At 40.6% G+C, this 20,970-nt stretch overlaps 1 protein-coding gene across 4 annotated transcripts in view; it reads right to left on the minus strand.

The window, feature by feature from the left end:
* Positions 1–20,970, minus strand: part of LYST (lysosomal trafficking regulator) — a 178,005-nt gene that overhangs the window by 125,235 nt on the left and 31,800 nt on the right. For all 4 annotated transcript variants that reach the window (XM_046026228.1, XM_046026230.1, XM_046026227.1 and 1 more), the window contains 5 exons: positions 11,148–11,238; positions 7,083–9,162; positions 4,433–5,450; positions 2,581–2,742; positions 1,061–1,217 (listed from right to left, as the gene is read on the minus strand). In XM_046026228.1, coding sequence (XP_045882184.1) covers positions 1,061–1,217; positions 2,581–2,742; positions 4,433–5,450; positions 7,083–9,162; positions 11,148–11,238 — 3,508 coding nt within the window. The remainder of the gene's footprint in view (positions 1–1,060; positions 1,218–2,580; positions 2,743–4,432; positions 5,451–7,082; positions 9,163–11,147; positions 11,239–20,970) is intronic.

Below are 20,970 nucleotides of genomic sequence, written 5' to 3' on the forward strand. Positions count from 1 at the left end.
ATTTCTTTCTTCTTTTCTTTTTACTGTATGTGTATAAGATGATGGAAGTTAACTTATACTATCGTGATCACTGTTTCATAGTATATGTAAGTCAAACCATCATGCTGCATATCTTAAATTTCTACAGTGATGTATGTCAATTATTTCTTAATAACACTGGAAACAAGAATAGTTTAATAAACCAAGTAAGTTATATAAATCTGTGTGTGGCCATATACATATACACATATATAGATTCTTTCAATTTGTGGCTGCTTTTGCTCTCTTCACTCTTTATTATACACAAACGCTTGCTATGGGTCCAACAAGAACTTTCCGTTAGGACACCCACAATTATTCCTTCATGCAAAGGGAAAGAGAAACTAGACTTAGGAAGCCCAGGTGCTGGAAACGGTGAAGACTAGCAGTCCTGGGACGGCCATAGGGCCAACATTCAAGAGATGGAGTCTTCCAGAAAGCTCTTGGCTCCAATAGGCCCATCTATTCTGTTCAACCCAAATTTTAAGCCTGGAGACAAAGGATCATGTTCAATCTGAGGGACAAGCTGGGTTGTGGTGAGTTAAGAAATCTGGGCTGCACCATCCTTGGATGTCACAGAAAGATGTCTATATTCCTTACATTAATTCATCTTTCTAACAAACTGCCTGAAATGCTCTTCCTGTCAGTGTCTGTCTGGATAGATTTTCCGGACAACCTCAGTGAGACCTTCTCTGACTGCCCAATCACTATCACATCAGCCTGTTTTATTTCTTCATATTGTTCACTTCTGACACCTAGTGTTTGTTTTTTTCTACTGGAATATCGATGAAAGCAGGGACTCTCTCTATTCTCAGTATTCTGTATTCTCAGGCATTCAGTCAATTTGGCAATAACAAAATATATCTGTATGACGTTGCCTATACAAATGCCAGAATTTATTGTCAAGATCAAATAAAATGAAGCAATGCACTTTTTAAATGGCAAGGCAATATAAAATTCTAAAGTGGTATTGCCGCAGCCGCTTTGCTAACTGATAATCTGACTTGCAAATCCAAGCACAAGTACTTCAGTGATATTTTACCATCGTCTCGGGCTTCACTGTCCTCAGGATTGCTCTCACTGTCTGCTTCATAGCCTTCTTCTTCAACCAAAAGTTTGAGACTGCAACACCGAGAGTCCTCAGCGTCTTCTGGAAAATCGCCAGGTTGTGATGACAATTCTTCTTCAGATGGATGACTCTAAGATCAGCGCAATCAGAAGGCGAAAGTTGTAATATGTGCTCATGTTTAGTAACAGAATGTTTATTACTCAAAAATCATTTTAAAGATAGCTTCAGTGTTTTCTTTAAGGAAAAAAGTCTTGGGAATCAATAAGATGCACTATAAATTATGAAATTCATGCAGCAAAAAGTTTCCAGACTCTCTCAACTTTATGAACGCTTCAGAAATGGGGGTCTCTAACAGATGAAGCTATAAGTCATTTCAGTTTTACTAAAAAAGAAGTCTATGAAATTTCACTCTAGTTACATAATAGGAAATGTCTAAAAACCACAATGAGGTAGAATTATATTTCTTCCAACTTAATGCTAGAAAATAAATATTATTTTTACAAATTTGTTCAGGGAAAAAGACGTTTCCATAGGATTTTTATAAATAAAATGTTTCATAAATTAGGTAACCAGAGTAGACAAAAAAATTATTCAACAGGATTAATTTGAAGATTTCAGAATCCAGTTGTCCATATACAAGCATTTGGGAAATCGAGAGCAGTAATTCTGGTGCAATAACCTGCGGCATGAAATCTTCCTTTTCTTATAAAAATGCTACCAATGTCTTCACTTTAGAACATATTTCCACTTGAAGCATGTCAGAGTACTTTATCACTGCAACATTAGTGAAAGATCGAAATAAAGTAGTATTTTAACACTTTCCAATAAACCAACTGATGCAGGAATATGACAAAGGCAACGGTTGCTATTTCAGTAAGTTTTTTAAAGTTATAACAAACAGCAACATAAAATACTGTGGCAGAGGATTATAAAATGTCATGTATATGGCTAGACTGCAAAATTAAAAGAGAAGTTACATAAAGATAAAGGACAGTATTATTAAGAAGTTACATAAAGATAAAGGACAATTAGTTACAGGTTAAAGAAACTTGAAAGAAGAAGTAATTTCTATGCAAGTACTAGTCATTTTTGTTTGAGTGATGTAAAATTAAAATGAATAGAGGGTTCTGGAAATACTAACTATATTAGGAAAGGATCAGAAGACAGGATCAGAAAAAAATGGCCAAGTCCTCACCATCCCTGAACTATCATTTAATAAACTATCAGTTATATGTAAGACTTATCAAATCATACATTTCTGTCCCACTGAGAATAAGTCTCAGTAAATTGCCACATTGCTTTCCTGTTTTTTATGAGATAGGGCACTGAGTAAATGCTATCCTCCCCACAGATGGAGATATGACCCCCAGAATTCACCTGACCAAATCCTGGCCCATGTGTTCTAATCACATTCGTCAGGGCCCTACTCCCATCCCACACATGTCTGCCTCTGCCAGTCACACCCAAACAACACACCTGGATCATATCCATACCTTCTCAGTCATAGCATCATGGTTTTCAAAATCTGCTGAATGATTCCCCAGTGCGACTCGAAGCAGGGCATCAAATAAAGGCTTTGCTAATTCTGTTTCAGTCACCTTTGACTGGGAAAGATGGTCCCTCATTTCAAACAATATGTTTTCCACAGACAAGTTCTAAGGTAAAATAAAGGATACTAAGAATATTAATAACATGCTTTGAAAAAAAGTGACAAAATAAAGATTATTTACTTAATAAGTAGAAACCTAGTCCATTTATTTGCAGTAGATAAGAAAGTAAAAGGACTACAAATATCTAGCTCTTATACAAATACCCAGTTACAATTAATAATAACATTTTTATTTATCAAATGCTTCACTCACCTTATTTCATTCTGAATTTCAGCGGACCACAAATTAACTATATATACACAAAAAAGATTAGTTGAAACTTCAGAGTTTTGATTAACTATCCCTACATTTTACAAATGCCTTATTCTTAGAGATTCTGTAAGACTCTAAGAAGTGTTTATATTCCAATCCCCTCCTCTCTCTCCCTTCTCTATTCCCTCCCTTCTGTCCTTGAAGGAAACTCTTGCTGCTAGCCTGTGTCCCTATATCAGGTGACGAGGCCACAAAGATAGATATGAAACTGACCTCTCCCTTAATGAATTCCCTCCATCCAGCATCAGAAACAGATTCTTGTAGACAAGGCATGATGACAACCACACTAGAGCTATAAACAAAGTTCTAGGATAATCAAGAAGAGAGAAGGTGCCTGAGAGATCTGTCAAAAGTGTCCCAGGGGAGGGGTTGTATGAGATGGATAAGAACAAGGAGTAGCGGGCAGGCATCGAGTCAGAAGTCTGCTGGTCAGAAGAACACATCCAGAATTCCTAACAAGGAGTGGCATCTTGAGAAGCTGTTAGCTAGCTCAGTGAGGTGGACGGCAGCATGGTGAAGGGAGGCAGGACGTGAAGCTAGGCACGGAAGTGAACACGACACTGGGACCCTGTATGCTAGCCTACGGAGCCTGGAGTTTTAACTTGGAGCACTGTGGAGGCATCAAGATTTTTTAGATAGGAGGACACAAGGAGACAGGAACTGCAGTAGGGAGAGCCTGTTGGCTGACAGAACAGTTAGGGATGGCTATTAACAGGGGGTCTGCCATATTTGAAGTTTCTTTAGAAGCAGGGCCTGAAACTGAGGATTCTTGGGAAAAATCTGTAGGGTCATGAGGGAAGCAGAATATCCTTGGGGGGATGAGGGGGGAATGCAGGCAAAAATGTGGTTTCAGAATAAATGCTGGGCTCCAGCCTAATTCCATGGGAAGCTCTGGAGCCTGGACTGCACCACAAAGGTTGTCCCCACTCCACAGAGCTATATCCATCCATTACTGGCTATGAGCATCCTTCCCAGGCGTCTATAGAAGGTGTGTCTCCCATGAGCCAAGGGCAAGCCTTAGGAGAAAACTCACATCCTTGTAGCAATGGCAGATGGGTGCCTCAGCTTGGTAAAGGGGATCTGAGCAGGACACCGAACAGCATCACACTGAGATTATAAAGTCTGGACTTTGAAACACAAAGCCCATTACTACTCATCTGACACACATGCATGTCTAATGCCTTTCAGGGTTGGTAACTTCGATACGTGTGGTTTTGCATTCCAAACTGAACTGTAAGAGTCTTGAGGGCAAGACCTGGGTCATGCACTTCTCTGTCCTCCACAGCACCTGACACTAGGCTAAGCATAAAGAAGCTTCTCAGAACTTATCATCTTTGGAAAAACAAAATGGCATTAGTATTATGTTAGAACTTTAAAACAAGGAAAGTAAAGCACAAAAGCCGAACAAAGGAGAAGTTATTACCTGATTGGGTAACTCTAATTCCGTTTTTTGCTGACTAGCTCTGGTGCTGTGAAGACAAATGGCAAGAAGGGCTTCCAAAAGTCGGATGCTCTGCAGCGAAGTCTCACTTTCTCGACTCGTAAGTACCTCTGCTTCCTCAGTAGCTGAAACATGTCCCCCATTTACAGAAGAGAGATGCTGTGACTCTAATTTACCGACACCGTCAGCACTCCTGTTTAGACCACCCAGTTCCGATGGTGCGGGGTCTCTCTTTACAGTTGAAGATAGTAAGTCTTCCCTCGTGGTGATCTCAGACGGAGATGTTCCATTTATATCCTGGTTTTCATGTATATGGAGGTCTCCTTCCCTTTGCCCTTGCTCCTCTCCTTGACTTCTGAACAGTTTCTGTATGATCATAAATATTAATTTATGGCAAGCCTGGAAACCACCAAGCCTGTAGAACTGTTTCTGGAAAACCGGACTCAACATGTAGATCCAACGACACATGGACCAAATGTCTGCTGCTTGGTGCATGTGTTTGGGAGAAGGCAAGATGAGGCTCTCAGGAGATACACATGGCGGTGTGCGATGTAAAGGCTCACTGGCTGTACTGTCATAGCCAGAAGTATCTTCTGAGTCATTGGCTGACTCTCGGTCAGATTCTGCTTCCTTACTGACACATAAGAATGCCACGCAGAGGAAGAGGTTTATCATGTTGATATGAACATCCTGGTTAACAGACTTCCGTTTCTTTGGATAGGCTTCTTTGAGGCTGGCATAAAATTTGCTAAGACTCTGGGGAGAATCTGAGCAAGCTTGCTCGTTCCGAAAAGAAGTACCTACATTTAAAGACGACAAGTCCTTCTGTTCGACATCTATCCCATCAACACCTGGAATTGAAGAATCTTTTTGTTGTTCCCCTAGGCTGATTATCAGAGTTTCAAAGGCTTTTAGGGAATGACTTCGAATACCATCTAAGTAATTTAATTCAATTAGTTGATTTACTCCATTACAACTTAAAAACAAATCTCTTATTATCCTGTGAGAGAAAAAAAAATACACAAGATTTTACATACAGAAACTTCACTTATAAATAGGTATATATACTATTTAAATATGTCATTGCTGCACGTGGCATATATTGAACATTAATCTATTCATCAATTATCTGGCTGGTGTTCTTCATTACAGCAGGATCTCAAATTATTTTCTAATTACTTTCACATACATCCTTCTTCAAACATCACAAATATGACTCCAGCATTATTTAGGAAGAATAGATTACACACACACCCAAGTTAAATGAAGCAATTCAGGGAAGAATATTTTTCCCCAACTGGCAGGTTCTGTATAAATTCTAAACGACACAACCACCTCTGCACTTGAGATGGACAGACTCTGACAACAGGCAAGTCTGTGTGTGTCCATCTGTTTGTCTGCCTGCTGGCTTACTCAGGAATTTTTGTGTTTTACATCTGTACCTCATAATCGGAAGGTACCAAGCTGCAGATCTGAGTTTCAGGTGAGACTCACGGGTCTGGATCACTGGAGTCCTACTATTAGCTAAATAAGTCAGCTTAGTAAAGATCCAAGTTGTCCACAAATACACCAAAGAGTTACAAAACTTTTCAAATCAAAGTCAGTTTTATTTAAACTACGTGAGGATGTCAGAAATTTAAAAAAATTGTAAAGATAGTGATGACAGGTTACATATTATTATGTTTTTGAAATGGTATACACATTAATTTATAAAACCAGAAGAAGCAAGCTTTATTTATGTAATTATTTTTTAAGTACCAGACTGGATAATCACAAAATCTGAAAATTTACTGGTAGAATTCTAAGTAATTTGGATTTTCTTTCCTTTTTTTGTTTAAATTTTAGTTTATTTATTTGTCAGAAAGAGAGAGAGAGAGAGAAAGAGAGCACAAGCAGGGGAGGCAGAGGGAGAATAAGGCTCCCCACCGAGCAAGGAGCCCAACACGGGACTCGATCCCAGGACCCTGGGATCATGACCCTAGCCAAAGGCAGATGCTTAACCAACTGAGCAACCCAGGTGTGGCTTAATCTTCTTCTTTTTGCTTATCTGTATTTTCTGTTTTTCCTATATACATTGTGTATACAATAAATGTAAATGTGGTGTTTAAGAAATAATCCCCTTAGGTCTACTGCCTTGACAAATAATTATCGTTTTAGGTATGTGTGTATTTTACAAAGCTGTAAATAAATGGGTGATATTTTTGATTTTGTATGTTTTATTGATAAAATATTATTAGCACTTTCTCATGTCACAGCATGGTCTTTGTAAACATTATTTTTAATGGCTAATAACATTCTGTCAAGTAAATATAAATTAATTAATTTAACCTTGCCTGTGCTACTGGATATCTGTGTTGTGTCCATCCTTCCCTCAGCGGTATATATTTAAAACTTTTTTTCCACTGAGAAATTAAAATCAATGGCTCTATGCTCTTCCCTATAACTACTCCAGGAAACTGAAATAAATAGATCAATGGATCAACCAATCAATACAAGTAAAGCAAACTCTGACATGGGATGGGAACATTTTTTCTTGTTAAAATAAATTAAATCCTAGGAAAGAATAATGGGTAAAGACATTCAAAAGCACACAATAAGGAAACGATATCTGCGCAGATGCCCACATACAAACCTGGACTTAAGCAGAGTAGGCAGGGTTTTTAAATAAATCTGCAGCACTTCCTGGGGCAAACACTGGTCATGATGGGGACATGCGTGCGTCTGAGCTGATGTGGCGCTACGGTGTTGACAATGGTGTGCTAACTCGACGCCTCGCTGGAGTACAGGGTTAAAGACGGAATGATAGAGTTTCCACCGCACAACGACATTGCCCCTCTGCATTAGAGAGCAGATATGATGTGCGATCTGTATGCTACGTAACCTGTCTTCCTCAAAAACAAACTTCTGATATGCCTCTAAGGCGTCCCATTTCCACATCAAGTCTTCAGATCCACTGCTGGGCAGGATCCCCTGAAATCTGTAGGCAGGGCTGGCCAGACCTGGGCAAGGGGCGGCCTCACACAAGTTTCCCTGCAGCGTCTCTTCTAATTTGGCGAGTTGATCAGGGTCCATGGTACAAATATTGCAAGCCGCTTGTTTAATTTTTTGCGGGGCCTCGGCTCCTCCCAACTGATCCAAAATAAGCTTGTTAAGGACGTTCAGAATATTCTGCTGAATGTGCTTCAGCGCGGGCAGCTGGAACGCATGGAGCAGAGGGACGATCACGGATTTGGGGTCCATGCAGCAGCAGACTCCCACGCTCTGGATGCCGGACAGGACGTGGACGCAGGTGCGGCTCAAGGACGCCTGCCGCAGCAAGCGCAGGCACTGGTGGGCGCACACCGCGATGCAGCAGCAGCGCTCCGGGTAATGAACGTCTCCCTCCATGGTCTCCTCAAACGGGTTTTGGGAAACCTGGTTTTTAAAAGCCGAAACCAGGAGGCCCGAGAGGTCTCTGTGATGATGCATAAAGTGAGAGTACTCACAGCGCCGGTGCCGTCTCCTCGTACACAGGGAATGATGAAGCTGCTCGGATTTCACCTTCTTGACGGTGCTCATGATTTTCATCACACTGTTGACAAGGGCTTTCAGGTGTTCTGAGGCCTCGGCGGGAGCGCCGTCCCGTGCAGCCAGCCACTCCATCTGAAGAACGGCTGTTTCAAACAAACTGAATCCGTGGTGCTGAATGAATTCCTGAACCAAATCCATGGCTTGGCTGAAGAAGAAGGGATTGGAAGCTGCACTTTGAAGACAGCAGATTAGGATCTGCAGAACCCCTTCCAGAAGCTCCGGTAAAAGAAGAGCTCTGTGACGATACTTTGAAAACGCAAAACTTTCTCGAACCTCCTGTAGTGTTCTCTTTTGTCTCGGTGCAAAGGGGTCAGGCTGCTTTTCTAGGCAAGTTCTAATTTTTAAAGCTGCTCTCAGCAATTCCGTTAAGTTTTTCCTAAGGTTTTCTGGCATTGTCTCTGCAGTACTAATATCTACTGACATAAGATGCAACACTGTTCGAAAAAGCAACCGTTGAACCAAAGCCACTGGTTCTTCAGTCCAACCTGTAGAAAGCGTCTGACTCTCCAAGTTGTCACTTAGATTACAGCAGTCCCCAAAGCTTGCTAGAAATTCAGTCAGTGTGGGCACTACAGTGGCTGCCAGGGCAGAATTATGATTCAAGGTCATGTCAAACTTACAAACTTTCTCTAATAAAGATAACAAAACATGACATAAGTCAAAAGGAGAATTATTCATGTGACTGATAATAGACAAGGCAGCTGGCTCACTCAAAATGTCACTGTTTGACTCCTGTCTTGGAATAATCTCCTTGAAATGTTCCAAAGCCATGGTGTCAGGAGGAGTCTGTTCTTTGGTTGGTAAGTGGTCAAGTTTAGCCGTAAGGTGGTCATCTTTAGGTGACTGGGTTACAAAATGCTGTAGCAGACGGGGTCGTCGATGCTTATTCATTGCTATGCTCTTGTCATCCGAATTGGCTTCTGAGTCTGAGGTGGAGAGCCGTGTCTTTCTTGCGTCTCTTATTGAATAGCGGTGGGTAGTTTTACGCTGCCGTCTGCTTTTTTGAAAAACGTTTACTTTCGCAGAAACCTGACCAGATGGGGCACTTCCTTCTAAATATAATTTTTCCTGAGTAGATCTTTGTGAACTTGAGTTCTTTTCTTTGGTCAGGATTACATCAGCTGAGAATGGTAGATTAAAATCTGTTAAGATAAAGAACGGAAGTTTAGACCTTAATATTTATTTTCAAACTCAGTTTGTACAGATGATTACTCTCTTACTTATCTTCCACTTTTGGAGCTTCTCCTCAGTTTTTTTTCCCCTGCCTAGGGCTGATTTCCTTTAGCTATCTGTCATGTTCTCTGGATCATTTCCCCCTACACTTATTCTTCTCATGCTATGTACCGGGTAGCACCGGTTCAAAGGATACAAATTGATTTTGAAAACAACAAAGGAGAACAAAATTAGGGGCGTAAATCTGATTTGAAACCGTACATTGCATTCTCACATCAACATAAGAGACTCTAGATTATCTGGGATTTAGCACTACTGTTCACACCATCTTACGAATCTCCTCTAATAGTGCCATTAATTCAGCGTAACAGTATTCATTCTAAAAAAAAAAAAAAATAGTGCCATTAATTAAGATACAGGAGTATATTATATTCTCAAAAATAGCATTTAGCTTATATCCCTGATATAACTTAAGAACTTTAAGATGGTCCAAAATTATTTTAAAATCATATAATAGATACCAACTATTCTCTAAGATTGAGGTTAAAAGAGTTCTTCATTCCAAATATTTACCGAATGTGCCACACACTGAACTAGGTACAAGCATCCCTGTTTCATCCTCAGTGCCTAGAACCTAGGGCCTGGTACATGGACCACATGCAACACCTATTTCTTGAGGAAATGAATAAACTCTTCTTACTAATTAAAAAGTAAAATCAGTCTTTCTCTTTGCAATATTACATAGTAAGATCTATGTGAAAAATATAGTTCTAATTCAGAATGAATAAACAATAATCTATAAATAAAAGATCTGGGTCTCAAGAGAGAAGGGGAGAAATTAAAAAGAGTCTGACAAATTCCACCTATACAAAGGATGCAGGCCATGAAGACAACTTTCCTAAAAGAACACTAATCGGATAGCATAAGTGATAAATAATTTGTGAATTCTACAAATTCAAAAGAAAATGAGAGCGGAGTTAGTGAATCAACAAATAAGCAGTAAAACAATATTATAAGACCTTAGATAATCCCCTAAAAAGAGAGCTCCGTATCAGGAATGTATTAAACGTGCATATATGACACTGAAATACCAGACAGAAGGATTTATGTCTAACCTGATAGATCATTAAACATCTCACAATTCACATATTCCAGAAATGGTCAAGGCCAATAACTGTTAAACTGTTAATTCCTCCACTGAGACATTCACACTAAGTTTCAGATACTTAATATGAATAGATATATGTATGTGTGTATGTAATTAAAATTTTTTTTTCAAAATCAGATACTAAAAATATGTGTTGACCTTAAGTTGTAATAATTCTATCTAGTCTTGAAACAAAATATTACTTCAAATTAATCTCTTCAAAGAACAGTAAAAAAATTAAACTGAACTGCCAAAGTCCCCAGTAGAGTACTGATAATAAAAAGCAGTCTTTAAGGTAAGTGACTGAGTGGCACCTGGGTGGCTCAGCCGATTGTCTGCCTTCAGCTCAGGTCATGTTCTCAGGGTCCTGGGATCAAGACCCACATGCTGAGCAGGAAGACTGCTATTCCCTCTCCCTTTGCCTCTTTCTCTCTCTTTCAAATAAAAATAAAAATAAAAATAAAATAAGCAAAGCAGCTTTCATTTCTTTCTTCAAACTTTCCACTATCTATTTCTCTGATGGGGCTGCACACCTAGACTGACCCCTTCTGCTAAGTGTTCTGTTTCCTCGTATATTTTCTGATCATTGTTACATTTGAATAAACCCCTAAGAAGCACATGGTTTTTGTATTATTAGCAGAATAAAAATGCGTCTACCTAAAGAATTTCTCCTGTCAAGTATCATGCTAATCTATACTGTTCTGAATTGGAACTGGATCAACTATTAAGGCAGAAGGAGCTTTTCCATGGGCCTTCCTTCCCCAGTGGAATTTTGGTAACACAAGGGATGTGATAAAACAAACATACCTGCTGCCTTTTCTTCCTGAACAGGTATCTTCCATACCAGTGGAAGGAGCGACAGAAGTAGAGTAAGGAGTTCTTCTCTACATGTCAACGCCTGTATTAGAAACAAAGCAATCCTTCATGTCCTGAGGTCACGCGACACATAACTCCTAGTACCTTGTCTTAAACTGAGTCAAAAAATCCTTTTTCTTGAAAGGTTGCATTTGAGAAGTTAAGGATCAAATTAATCTATCTTAAATCCAGTGAAAGCTGTGGTACTTTTCAACTTATAAACCCTTGCAAGGACAGAAGAATGTAAGAGTATTTGACAATATTTAGCACATTCTTGCTGGTATTTCCCCAAACAGCTGTCATTACCACCATGCACATGGCAAGAATCTCTTACCTCTGAAGAAACAAATTTGCTAGGTGACAATGAAAAGTTAAGCCCTATTAATTAGCAAACCAATAAAATGAAGTTACTAGAAAAACAAAGTTTTCATGCAGTTAAATGTAAAACTCAGAGAACACAATTTTAAAAAGAGAAATTGACATTATTAATAAATGATATATATAAAGAGAGAAAGACTTATTAGTGAAGGTAACTAATAAATATGTATTGACTGTACACTACGTCCACAGCACTTACTGTCTTACCCTTTCTGGAGGATATGGTCCTGGAGAAGGTCCCCTCATTTGCTCCATCACATACATACACACAGACAGTTAAAGAACAACAGAAGGCATGTAGTATAAGTAAGTAGCTGGGTGTGGCACCGATACTCGGTTGAGGAGTTCAGAAAAAGGAGCAATCAGTTCCGGTTAGAAGTGTGGAAGTGGGCCTGGAGCTGGAGAGCGAGACGGGGCTGCTGCAGGGGTGGGGGGATACGGGTGGTCAGGGAATTAATGACAAATCAAGTTTAAGTTCCTCACTTCAGTCAGTGGGGAAGGAGCCACAGTAATATATTCAGATTTGCTTGTTAGAAAGACCGTTCCAGCCACTGTATAGAGACAGAATTGGGGTGGAACGGGAAAGGAACTGACCAGCGTTAGAGGAAGGGAAACAATAACCCAGATGAGAGACGATGGTAAACAGAAGTGCTCTACAGTAAAACTGAGAAACTGCAAAGAACAGAAATGACTTGCAGTTATCTATGGAGTGTAAGGGGGGAAAAGAAAGATCCAGAAGAACTCGAAGAATTCCGGTTTAGGCAACAAGGTGACTGATGAAGTCCTCACTAAGACAGGAAATTCAGCAGCGGTACTAGGCTGGGATAGAGATGATGGATCCATTGTTTAGACATAATAAGTTTGAGGCGTCTGTGGGATATTCAAAACCGAGAGAGCTTTTTAGTCAATAGTTATATATATAGATCCCGAGCTTAAGAAAACGACACGAAGTACATAAAAAGGAACTTGGAAGCCCCTGGGGCAGAAGTCAAGGGCACAGGCAGGAGATTTCCTAAGGAGAGAACGCAGAATGGCAAGAGAGGACGGATGGGAACGGAGCTCTGCAGAGCAACACTTCAAGAACAGAGACTGGTGGTGCCGGAGAGAGGTCTGCCAGGGAGGCCGAGAAGCAGCTCCCCCACAGAGACATAGAGCAAGAAAAATCAAGGGAAGAGAGCAGCTCCGGAAAGAAGAAAGTCAACCAAGTCAAGAGCTATTGTTCTTCAGTTGTGTAAGATGATGGCAGCAAAGGATTTGTCCAGTAGAGCGTCACTGGCAACCTTAGCAAGCTCAGTATTAAGGTAATGATAAGGTTACGAGTCAGAGGGTAGAGGGCTGGAAAGGAATGAGAAAGCAGGGACATAGCATCCAGACTATTCCCTCTAGTGCCCTGGTTAGGAAAAGGCTGAAAATACTTCAAAAGTAAAATCTGAACTACTTTCCCGGTTCCCGCCACTGTCCCTGACCCATCCCCACGTATCCAGTTCTGAAGGGTTTCCCTAACATGGCTTGGATTGTACTCCCGCCATGTCTTCCTCACGTGCACTACCCTTGCCGTTCTCCACCACCATCCTCCCACCTGCCAAATGTTGACTCATTCTTCAGGCAAGTCTTAGGCCTCTGCGGAGAGACTTCTCTAATCCCCCCCTCCGGCAAGTTAGATGTCCTGCTCCTGATTGACTTCTGGTACAGCAAACAACTTACTGAACTTCCCTGTCTGAATGCCAGCTTTCCTCCATGACTCAGCAAATATTTAGTGAGCCCCTGCCATGTGCCACTTTGCAGGGAGTGGCGAACAAGGAAGACACTATTCGCCTTCTCACAAAGCTGACATTTCTAGCAGGGGAGATAGAAAATAATGGGTACAAATAAGAAAATTTCACACAGAATGCTGCGCTATGACGAAAAGTAAACACGACAGGGATTCTAGAGTGACTAAAAGGAGGACATTTAGATGGGCTGTTCCGAATGGGCCACTTGAGCAGATGCTCAAAGAGAAGAAGGAATCCTTGCTAAGGTTTGAAGGAAAAGGGCTCCTAGGAAGTATACAAAGGGTCGGGAATGGGCTTGGTTATTTCACAGGACAGCAAGCAAGGCCAGTGTGGCTGGAATAGCAATGGGGAGTGCTAGGAGATGAGACCGGAGGGCAGAGGTTGGCAAGGTGGAGATCGAATGCGACCTGCGGGCCATGTGAAGGAGTTTGGATTTATCTCTAAATAGGATGGGAAACTTTTCCAAAAGTTCTTCCCAGTCCCCGCTCAGAGCGTGGACTCCCAGGCCCAGGCCCTAGTCCTTAGCAATCACCCCTCTTTCCTGGCATGCCTAGTACAGAATTGGATGTTAAATATTATCTCCTTGAATGACTTTAAATTCTGGATGAATAGTCAAAATTATCCCTAAAGGGCCTAGTTCCAGGTGCTTGACCTCAAAATTAGAAAGACAAACAATGTCTGGGTAACATTTCCATGTACAGCTCATACTCAGTATGTACCTTGGTATTTTTAAAGATGCCAGCAAAATGCCCAAGGTCTTTCAAAAAATGTAAACCAATTCTGGGCATGCCATTCCTGTAGAGTCCTCCCGATCTGAGTCTTTATCTTTGGTAGATGAACTAATACATTCTAGCAGAGCCTGAAGAAACCTTACAAGTGTGTGAAGCGCCCCAGCTCTTGCCCTGTAACAGTACACTGGCAAATCGTCATTGCCACACTAATAGGCATTCCTGCCTCTCAGCCTCTGCACGACACATGGTCTGCAACCTCTCTCACTCCTGCCCCCTTAGCTAAGGGGGCCCTCACTACCTTCAAGGCCCAGCTCCAGCAAAACCTCTTTTGAGAAGCTTTTTCTCCCACACCAACCCACATTTACCATTCCCCCATTCCACACCCCCCGCCTCCCACCCCAGCTCAGGACCTCATGCCTGTTTCCCCATTTCACCAAGTGCATTAGTTCTGGGAAACCATGGGCCTTTCCAAAAAATGAGACTGAAGCAAGTGCAGGATTTTGGTCTTTGCCACCTCTGCTGGAACTGCAGTCCTGTGGAGGACACTGCTTGCCTCCCCATGGCCTGATATGGCAGTGAGTGCACAACTCCTGATTCCGTTCAATCACGGTACTTTTTAACACATCCGTCATTGGGGAAGCTCTGGCTGTTCCTCTAGATCTATTACTTTTTTAGGTATTGCACGTTTCCAGATTTACTTATGCTTTCAAGTTCCAAAGAAACCACACAGATCATTCTATCCCTTTGCAAGTCAGAGAATCCTTTGCTCTTATTTGTGGGTATCCTGGCAAACTAGAACTTGCAGTCCTCTATTTCAACCCCAGCTCTGGTTCTTCTCTCCCAAGGTTCTAATGATAATTGTCACAGTGTCCAGAGGAATGGGGTGCTACCTCACGCCAACAAGGAGAAAGTTCTCAATATGCCATATTTGGCAACATAAGCCATAAACGGATTCCTGGCTATTCCTACACCGTCCGTTCTATAGAAATCACACCACTCTTCATTTAATACTTACATTTTTCTGTTTCCCCTTCTGCAGGAAAAAGGACAGCACCATGCCTTTTTAAATTCCCCACAGCAGTAATAAATAGTAAAATCACTCTCATTCAGGTGGTAATTTTTTAGCTTGACTCAAGAAACACATTTTAGGTACCTATCAGGTGTCAGGCACTGCTCCTTTCACAGTTCAAGTAATGGTGGCAGGGTCGGGGGGCAAATGGGTCTGGGGAAGGGCTGAGACGAGAGGCAAATGGATGGCCAGGACACTGCAAAGGCAGTTGAGAACCAAACCAGTGGGGCTCAAGGACCTCTGGATGACAGGCGAAGCTTAGGGCCTGGACTGGATTCAGAATGTGATGGAAGATGTCCAAAGTTACTTTAATTGGTATTAATGATATTAATGTAAATCTGGATTTGACATGCTAATTAAATTTAATGTTCCAGACATAGACAGAAATATATGTAAGTCCTTTATTTCTTCTATCAGAATTTTATAATTGTTTCTAATGTATGTGTGTATACACACACACACACACACACACATATAAGAACATTTCTTCATTAGTACTGTAAAAAGAATCTTTAAGTTTTGTTTTCGAGCTATATAGCTGTGGCTAAAGGAAACGACGATCTTCTGGATTTTTCTGTATATGCCACTTTAAGAATGGTATTTTTATTTCTCCATCTTTCTCACGTTTTAGCTGTCATTACTTTCATGATCCACTTTACAACTGTGTGTTTTTAAAACATGATAACGAATAGAAATAGTCATAAAGAGTTATTATGTTGATTCTATTATAGAGCTTATTCCTAAAAAATATTATTGGTTTTTCTCCTCTTGGTATATGGCATCTTCTATTCCTAATCTGTTTGAGTTTTTTAATGCATTCATTTCATCAAACATTTTTAATGTCCCAGTAGAGCTAAATGTACTGCTTTTTCCCATTTATGTCAAACATTATGCTCAGAGTTCTTGACTTACAACAGGGGTGGCAATCTTTGTTTGTAAACATCTATGCCTTTTTGAATCATATATGGCCTCTGCTGTACATTCTTCTGTTTCTTTTAACAACCCTTGAAAAATGAAAACCTATTCTTAGCTTGTGGGCTGTCCAGAAACAGATCACTGGCTACAGGATTTGGGTCTGCAGGCCCCAGTTCGCCCAACCAGTCCCTGTGGCCTTTCCTCCTCCCCTCCCAGCAAAGCAGGGTTATAAACTGGCTGTATAACTCTTTGTTAGGACTCGAGAAAGACTTTAGGTGCTACCTAGAAAATCCTATCAGCTAGACAAAAGTACTACCAAGAACCCTGTGGGCATTACTCCACACAAGCTTTATATGCCCGAAGTAGAGAGGTCTGTCTCAAAAGCAATTATAGACATGGCTGTTGGGGGATGGGGTAACTCCATTAAAAGTCAGAGGAAACCCGTAACACGTTTAAAGAAAGCCGTGTTATTAAAAAATGCCGACAGCTTGGACTAAAAGGAAGAGACAATTCAAAATGACACCACTGGGCCCCTCCTCTCCTGCAGGTGTGAAGGAGGGTGAGAATGCTGTGTCTTATGGAAAAGAGAAGACACCTCGGAGGACGGATCCCAGAGCTCTGGAGAACCATGGAGTAGGGAAGCACTCCCACAGGAGAAAACATCCCTTGTCCCAAGAACAGGGGCACCGACATGTCCGCTAGGACATCAGTGGGTCAGTGACGGCTCCGTGCCTCCAGTCACTCTCCATTTTGAATACAAGTATGTAGTGTGGTTAACTTGTCCCTGCTCATCACTGTATACTGTGAGTGTGGCTTTTGTGTTCCAAGTCTCTCAATCAAGAAGAGTTGTAACCCATCTTGTTTCATTTGGGTTACAACTCTTCTTGATTGAGAGACTTGCGAACACAAAAGCCACACTCACAGTATACAGTGATTGGGAGGGAGACAAACCATAAATGACTCTTAATCTCACAAAACAAACTGGGGGTTGCTGGGGGGAGGTGGGATTGGGAGAGGGGGAGCGGGCTATGGACATTGGGGAGGGGAGGCGAACCATAAGAGACTATGGACTCTGAAAAAGAACCTGAGGGTTTTGAAGGGTCAGGGGTGGGAGGTTGGGGGAACAGGTGGTGGGTAATGGGGAGGGCACGTTTTGCATGGAGCACTGGGTGTTGTGCAAAAAGAATGAATACTGTTACGCTGAAAAAAATAAATAAAATGGAAAAAAAAATAATGCATAAAATTAATAATAAAACTATGCTTGCTGAATAAAAAAAAAAAAAAAAAAAAAAAAAGAAGAGTTGTAACCAAAGCACTGTACCTGGAAGCCTCATCTGCATCCAGAACTGACAGACATCATGAGATCAGGAACTTCAAGCCTGATGCCATGATGGGACAATACTTTGAGAGTCCTGTGGGAGAGGAAGTGTGGGAGGAATGCTAATAACTGTGGCCAGAGAGGAGATGATGGTAGATAAATGATCTTCTCCTGAAACGATGGAGTCTATGTTCCTATCCCTTCATTCTGTGCTGGCCTGTGACTCGCTTTGACAACAGAATGTGGCAGAAGTGAGGTTATGCTACACCTTGCAGCCATTCTGCTCCCCTCCTGGGATGATGCTTCCACAACCACATAAAGAAGCTGAGCCTCGCCTACTGACATCAGAGAAGTTGCATGGATGAGAACTGAGGCAGCCGGGCTGACATCCAACAGCCCCCAGTCTTCTGCCAACAGACTGCATAGTCAGAGGCCCCAGCTGGCCCCACAATTAGCAGAGGCCATGATCCTGGCTGGGTCTGCCGGAGCTGCCAACTCACAGACACATGATGAGCAAAGGAACCCTTTTTCTTTCATGCCGCTAAGTTCTTAGACTGTGCTCTGTTATGCAGCAATTGCTTGCTGTACTCTGCTCGGATCATCAGCCTGGGTGTAAAGGGAGATGATGCACCAGATCACCAGCTCTCTGTGGGTAGCACCACCATCTAGTGGCCGAGAGGATACTCTCACTGCTCTGAAGAGCAGGAATACCAGCATCTCCCTACTCCTTCATTCCTGCCAAACTAATCACGCACAAATAGATCTCGGCATGTATGTAAACAGAACAGAATCTGCAGAACCAGAGTAAAATAAAGTTCATTTATTATAATTATCTCTACTAATTTAAAAGTTTGTATTATTTTCCTACTGAAATAATTCTTGCTAATATTTTCAATGACTTAACTTGTCAAATCTGAAGAATAATTTTCATTGCCTATTTTCTTGCTTCAAAACCTCCTCCATGTAAAAAACAAAACAAAACAAACAAAACATCCCCAGGGTTTTCAGAAAAAACTTACGTCTCCTTAATATGGTACACGGGGTTTGCCATCACGTGGCCTCTGCCTTCCAATCCTCTTAGCACCCCAAAACTGCACATACAGCTTTTGCTCTAACCCCGATAAACTACTCCTAGGTCACTGAATGCTCTTCCTTCTCTGGCTTCCAAGGTCTGCATTTGCAGTTCCCCTGGTTTAATGTTTCCCCCATTTCTACATTGCTAATCCCTACTTAGAGATGCCAATTTCTCTAAGAAGCATTTCCTCATTGCCCTCTCCTTTACACGCCCCCCAAAATGTTTTGTCATCGTTGCCTTTTTTCAATCTGTCTGCCTCTTCAAAAGCTAAGAGTTCCCGGTAAGGACAGTCTCTGTTCTTTAACCTCTGCATCTAGCAGAGCTGCTGATATTCCAGGCTCTGTATGGCCTGCTGAATAAACCAGTGAATGAATTGTGTAGCCCTACTACAAAAGGTCTGGTATTTTTCTATTATATGTATTTTATATATGACATTGATTGGCCATTTGTGTAGTACTATATATTAAAGTGATAATACTACAAAAATGTAGGAAGAAATAAGTACTCTCTCACAAAGAAAACAGCTGAAAAAGATACCTATTATAATTTTTAAGTGTTTTGTTATAAATACATAACCTCCTCCAGTAAAACTTCACATTTTACTCAGCAAAATAAGTAACAACTTTTTAGAACATTCATAAAGTGTGAACCGGTATGGAAATTTATATGCCAAAGTTTTAAAAAGTAGTTTTTATCACACTTGAGTTGATAATAAATTATTGTGATTTTCTATCCACTACATCAGAATTAAGTTGTATATATTTATAACCAGAGTATAGAAAAAAAATTAGAAACTGTTGTTATCAAATGTTATATGAAAACAAATACTTTTTATATTGGAAGACATCTTTTAAGTCATCCAACTAAATGTATTTAAATTATTCCTCCTTGGAACACTGAAAAAAAATAAAATAAAATTACCAAAAAAATACACATAACATTAAAAAAAATAATAAACTGGGCGCCTGGGTGGCTCAGTGGGTTAAAACCTCTGCCTTCGGCTCAGGTCATGATCTCAGGGTCCTGGGATCGAGTCCTGCATCAGGCTCTCTGCTTGGCAAGGAGCCTGCTTCCTCCTCTCTCTCTCTGCTTGCTTCTCTGCCTACTTGTGATCTCTGTGTGTCAAATAAATAAATAAAATCTTTAAAAAAATTAAATAAATTGTTCCTGATGAGGACACAGAGATCTGAAGCAGCTGGTTACCCATCTCACTGATGCTGGTGCCAAGATTAAAATTTAAGATAACTCTTCCTTTTCAGGCTGGACAAATTTTCTTTCAAAAAATCTGTAAAGGTCTGCTTATAAACTTCAGCCACAGTATCTTTAACCATTGAAAAGAACATATTTTTTCTATTTAAGGAGACTATTTTTTTCTGAAGAATAAACAGATTAATGTGTCTGTATATAAGAAATCATGACCAAATGGGGTTTATCCCAGGAATGCAAATGATGGTTTCAACATTTAGAAACCATCAATGTAATTCGTCCATCTTAACAGAATAAAAAAAAAAATATGATAGTCTCAGTGTGAAGATTCAGCAAAGGCATTTGACAAAATCCAATATCCATTCAGGATAAACTGTCTAGCAGGTTGGGAATAGATGAGAATTCCATCATTCTGATAAAAGGCATCTAAGAAAAGCCCGGAGCTAACATGATGGTTAATGGAAACACAGAACCCTTTCTCTCTGAAGTCAGGCACAAGGCAGGATGTTCACTCTCATCACTTCCACCTACCCTGGCACTAAAAGCCAATGCAAAAGGCAAGAAAATGAAATAATAGGTACAAAAACTGGAAAAGAAGTGACATTATTATTCACAGATGACTTGATAGTGTGCACAGAAAACCCTAGGAATCTGCAGAAAAATTTCAAAATAAATACAAATGAATGAATTTAGCAAAGGTATAGGATGCAAGGTCAATGTACCAAATCAATTACATTTCTATGAGCAACAAATGACAGAAAATAAAAATTTCAAATGCCATTGACAATAGCATTAAAAATAATAAAATATTCAGTGTAAGTTTAACCAAAAATATGCAGGACTTCTACACTGAAAATCAAAAAAATATGGTGGAGAAACTAGAGAAGGCTCAAACAGATATTTACACCATGCTGATAGACTCAGAAACTCAACATTGTTGCCAATTTTTTCCAAATTGATTTTTGGATTCAATGTAATCACAACGAAAATCCTAGCAAGCATTTCTATAGAAATAATAAGCTCCTTCTAAAATTTATATGGAAATGCAAAGAACTTAGAATAGTCAAACATTCTTGAAATGAATGAACTGAATGAAAATGAACACTCTGAAGAACTTATACCACCTAATTTCTAGACACACTATAAAGGCCACGGTAACCCAAACAGATGATTGATAGTGGAACAGAAGGGTCTAGAAATAAAGCCCAAGTATATGGTGAATAGATTTTCCACAAAGGAGCCATCGATTTCTCCATGGGGAAGGGGCAGACTCTCAAGAAGAAATGTAGCTGGGACGACCGGGTAACTGCA

Source organism: Meles meles, chromosome 13, assembly GCF_922984935.1.
Source record: "Meles meles chromosome 13, mMelMel3.1 paternal haplotype, whole genome shotgun sequence".
Taxonomy (NCBI): domain Eukaryota; kingdom Metazoa; phylum Chordata; class Mammalia; order Carnivora; family Mustelidae; genus Meles; species Meles meles.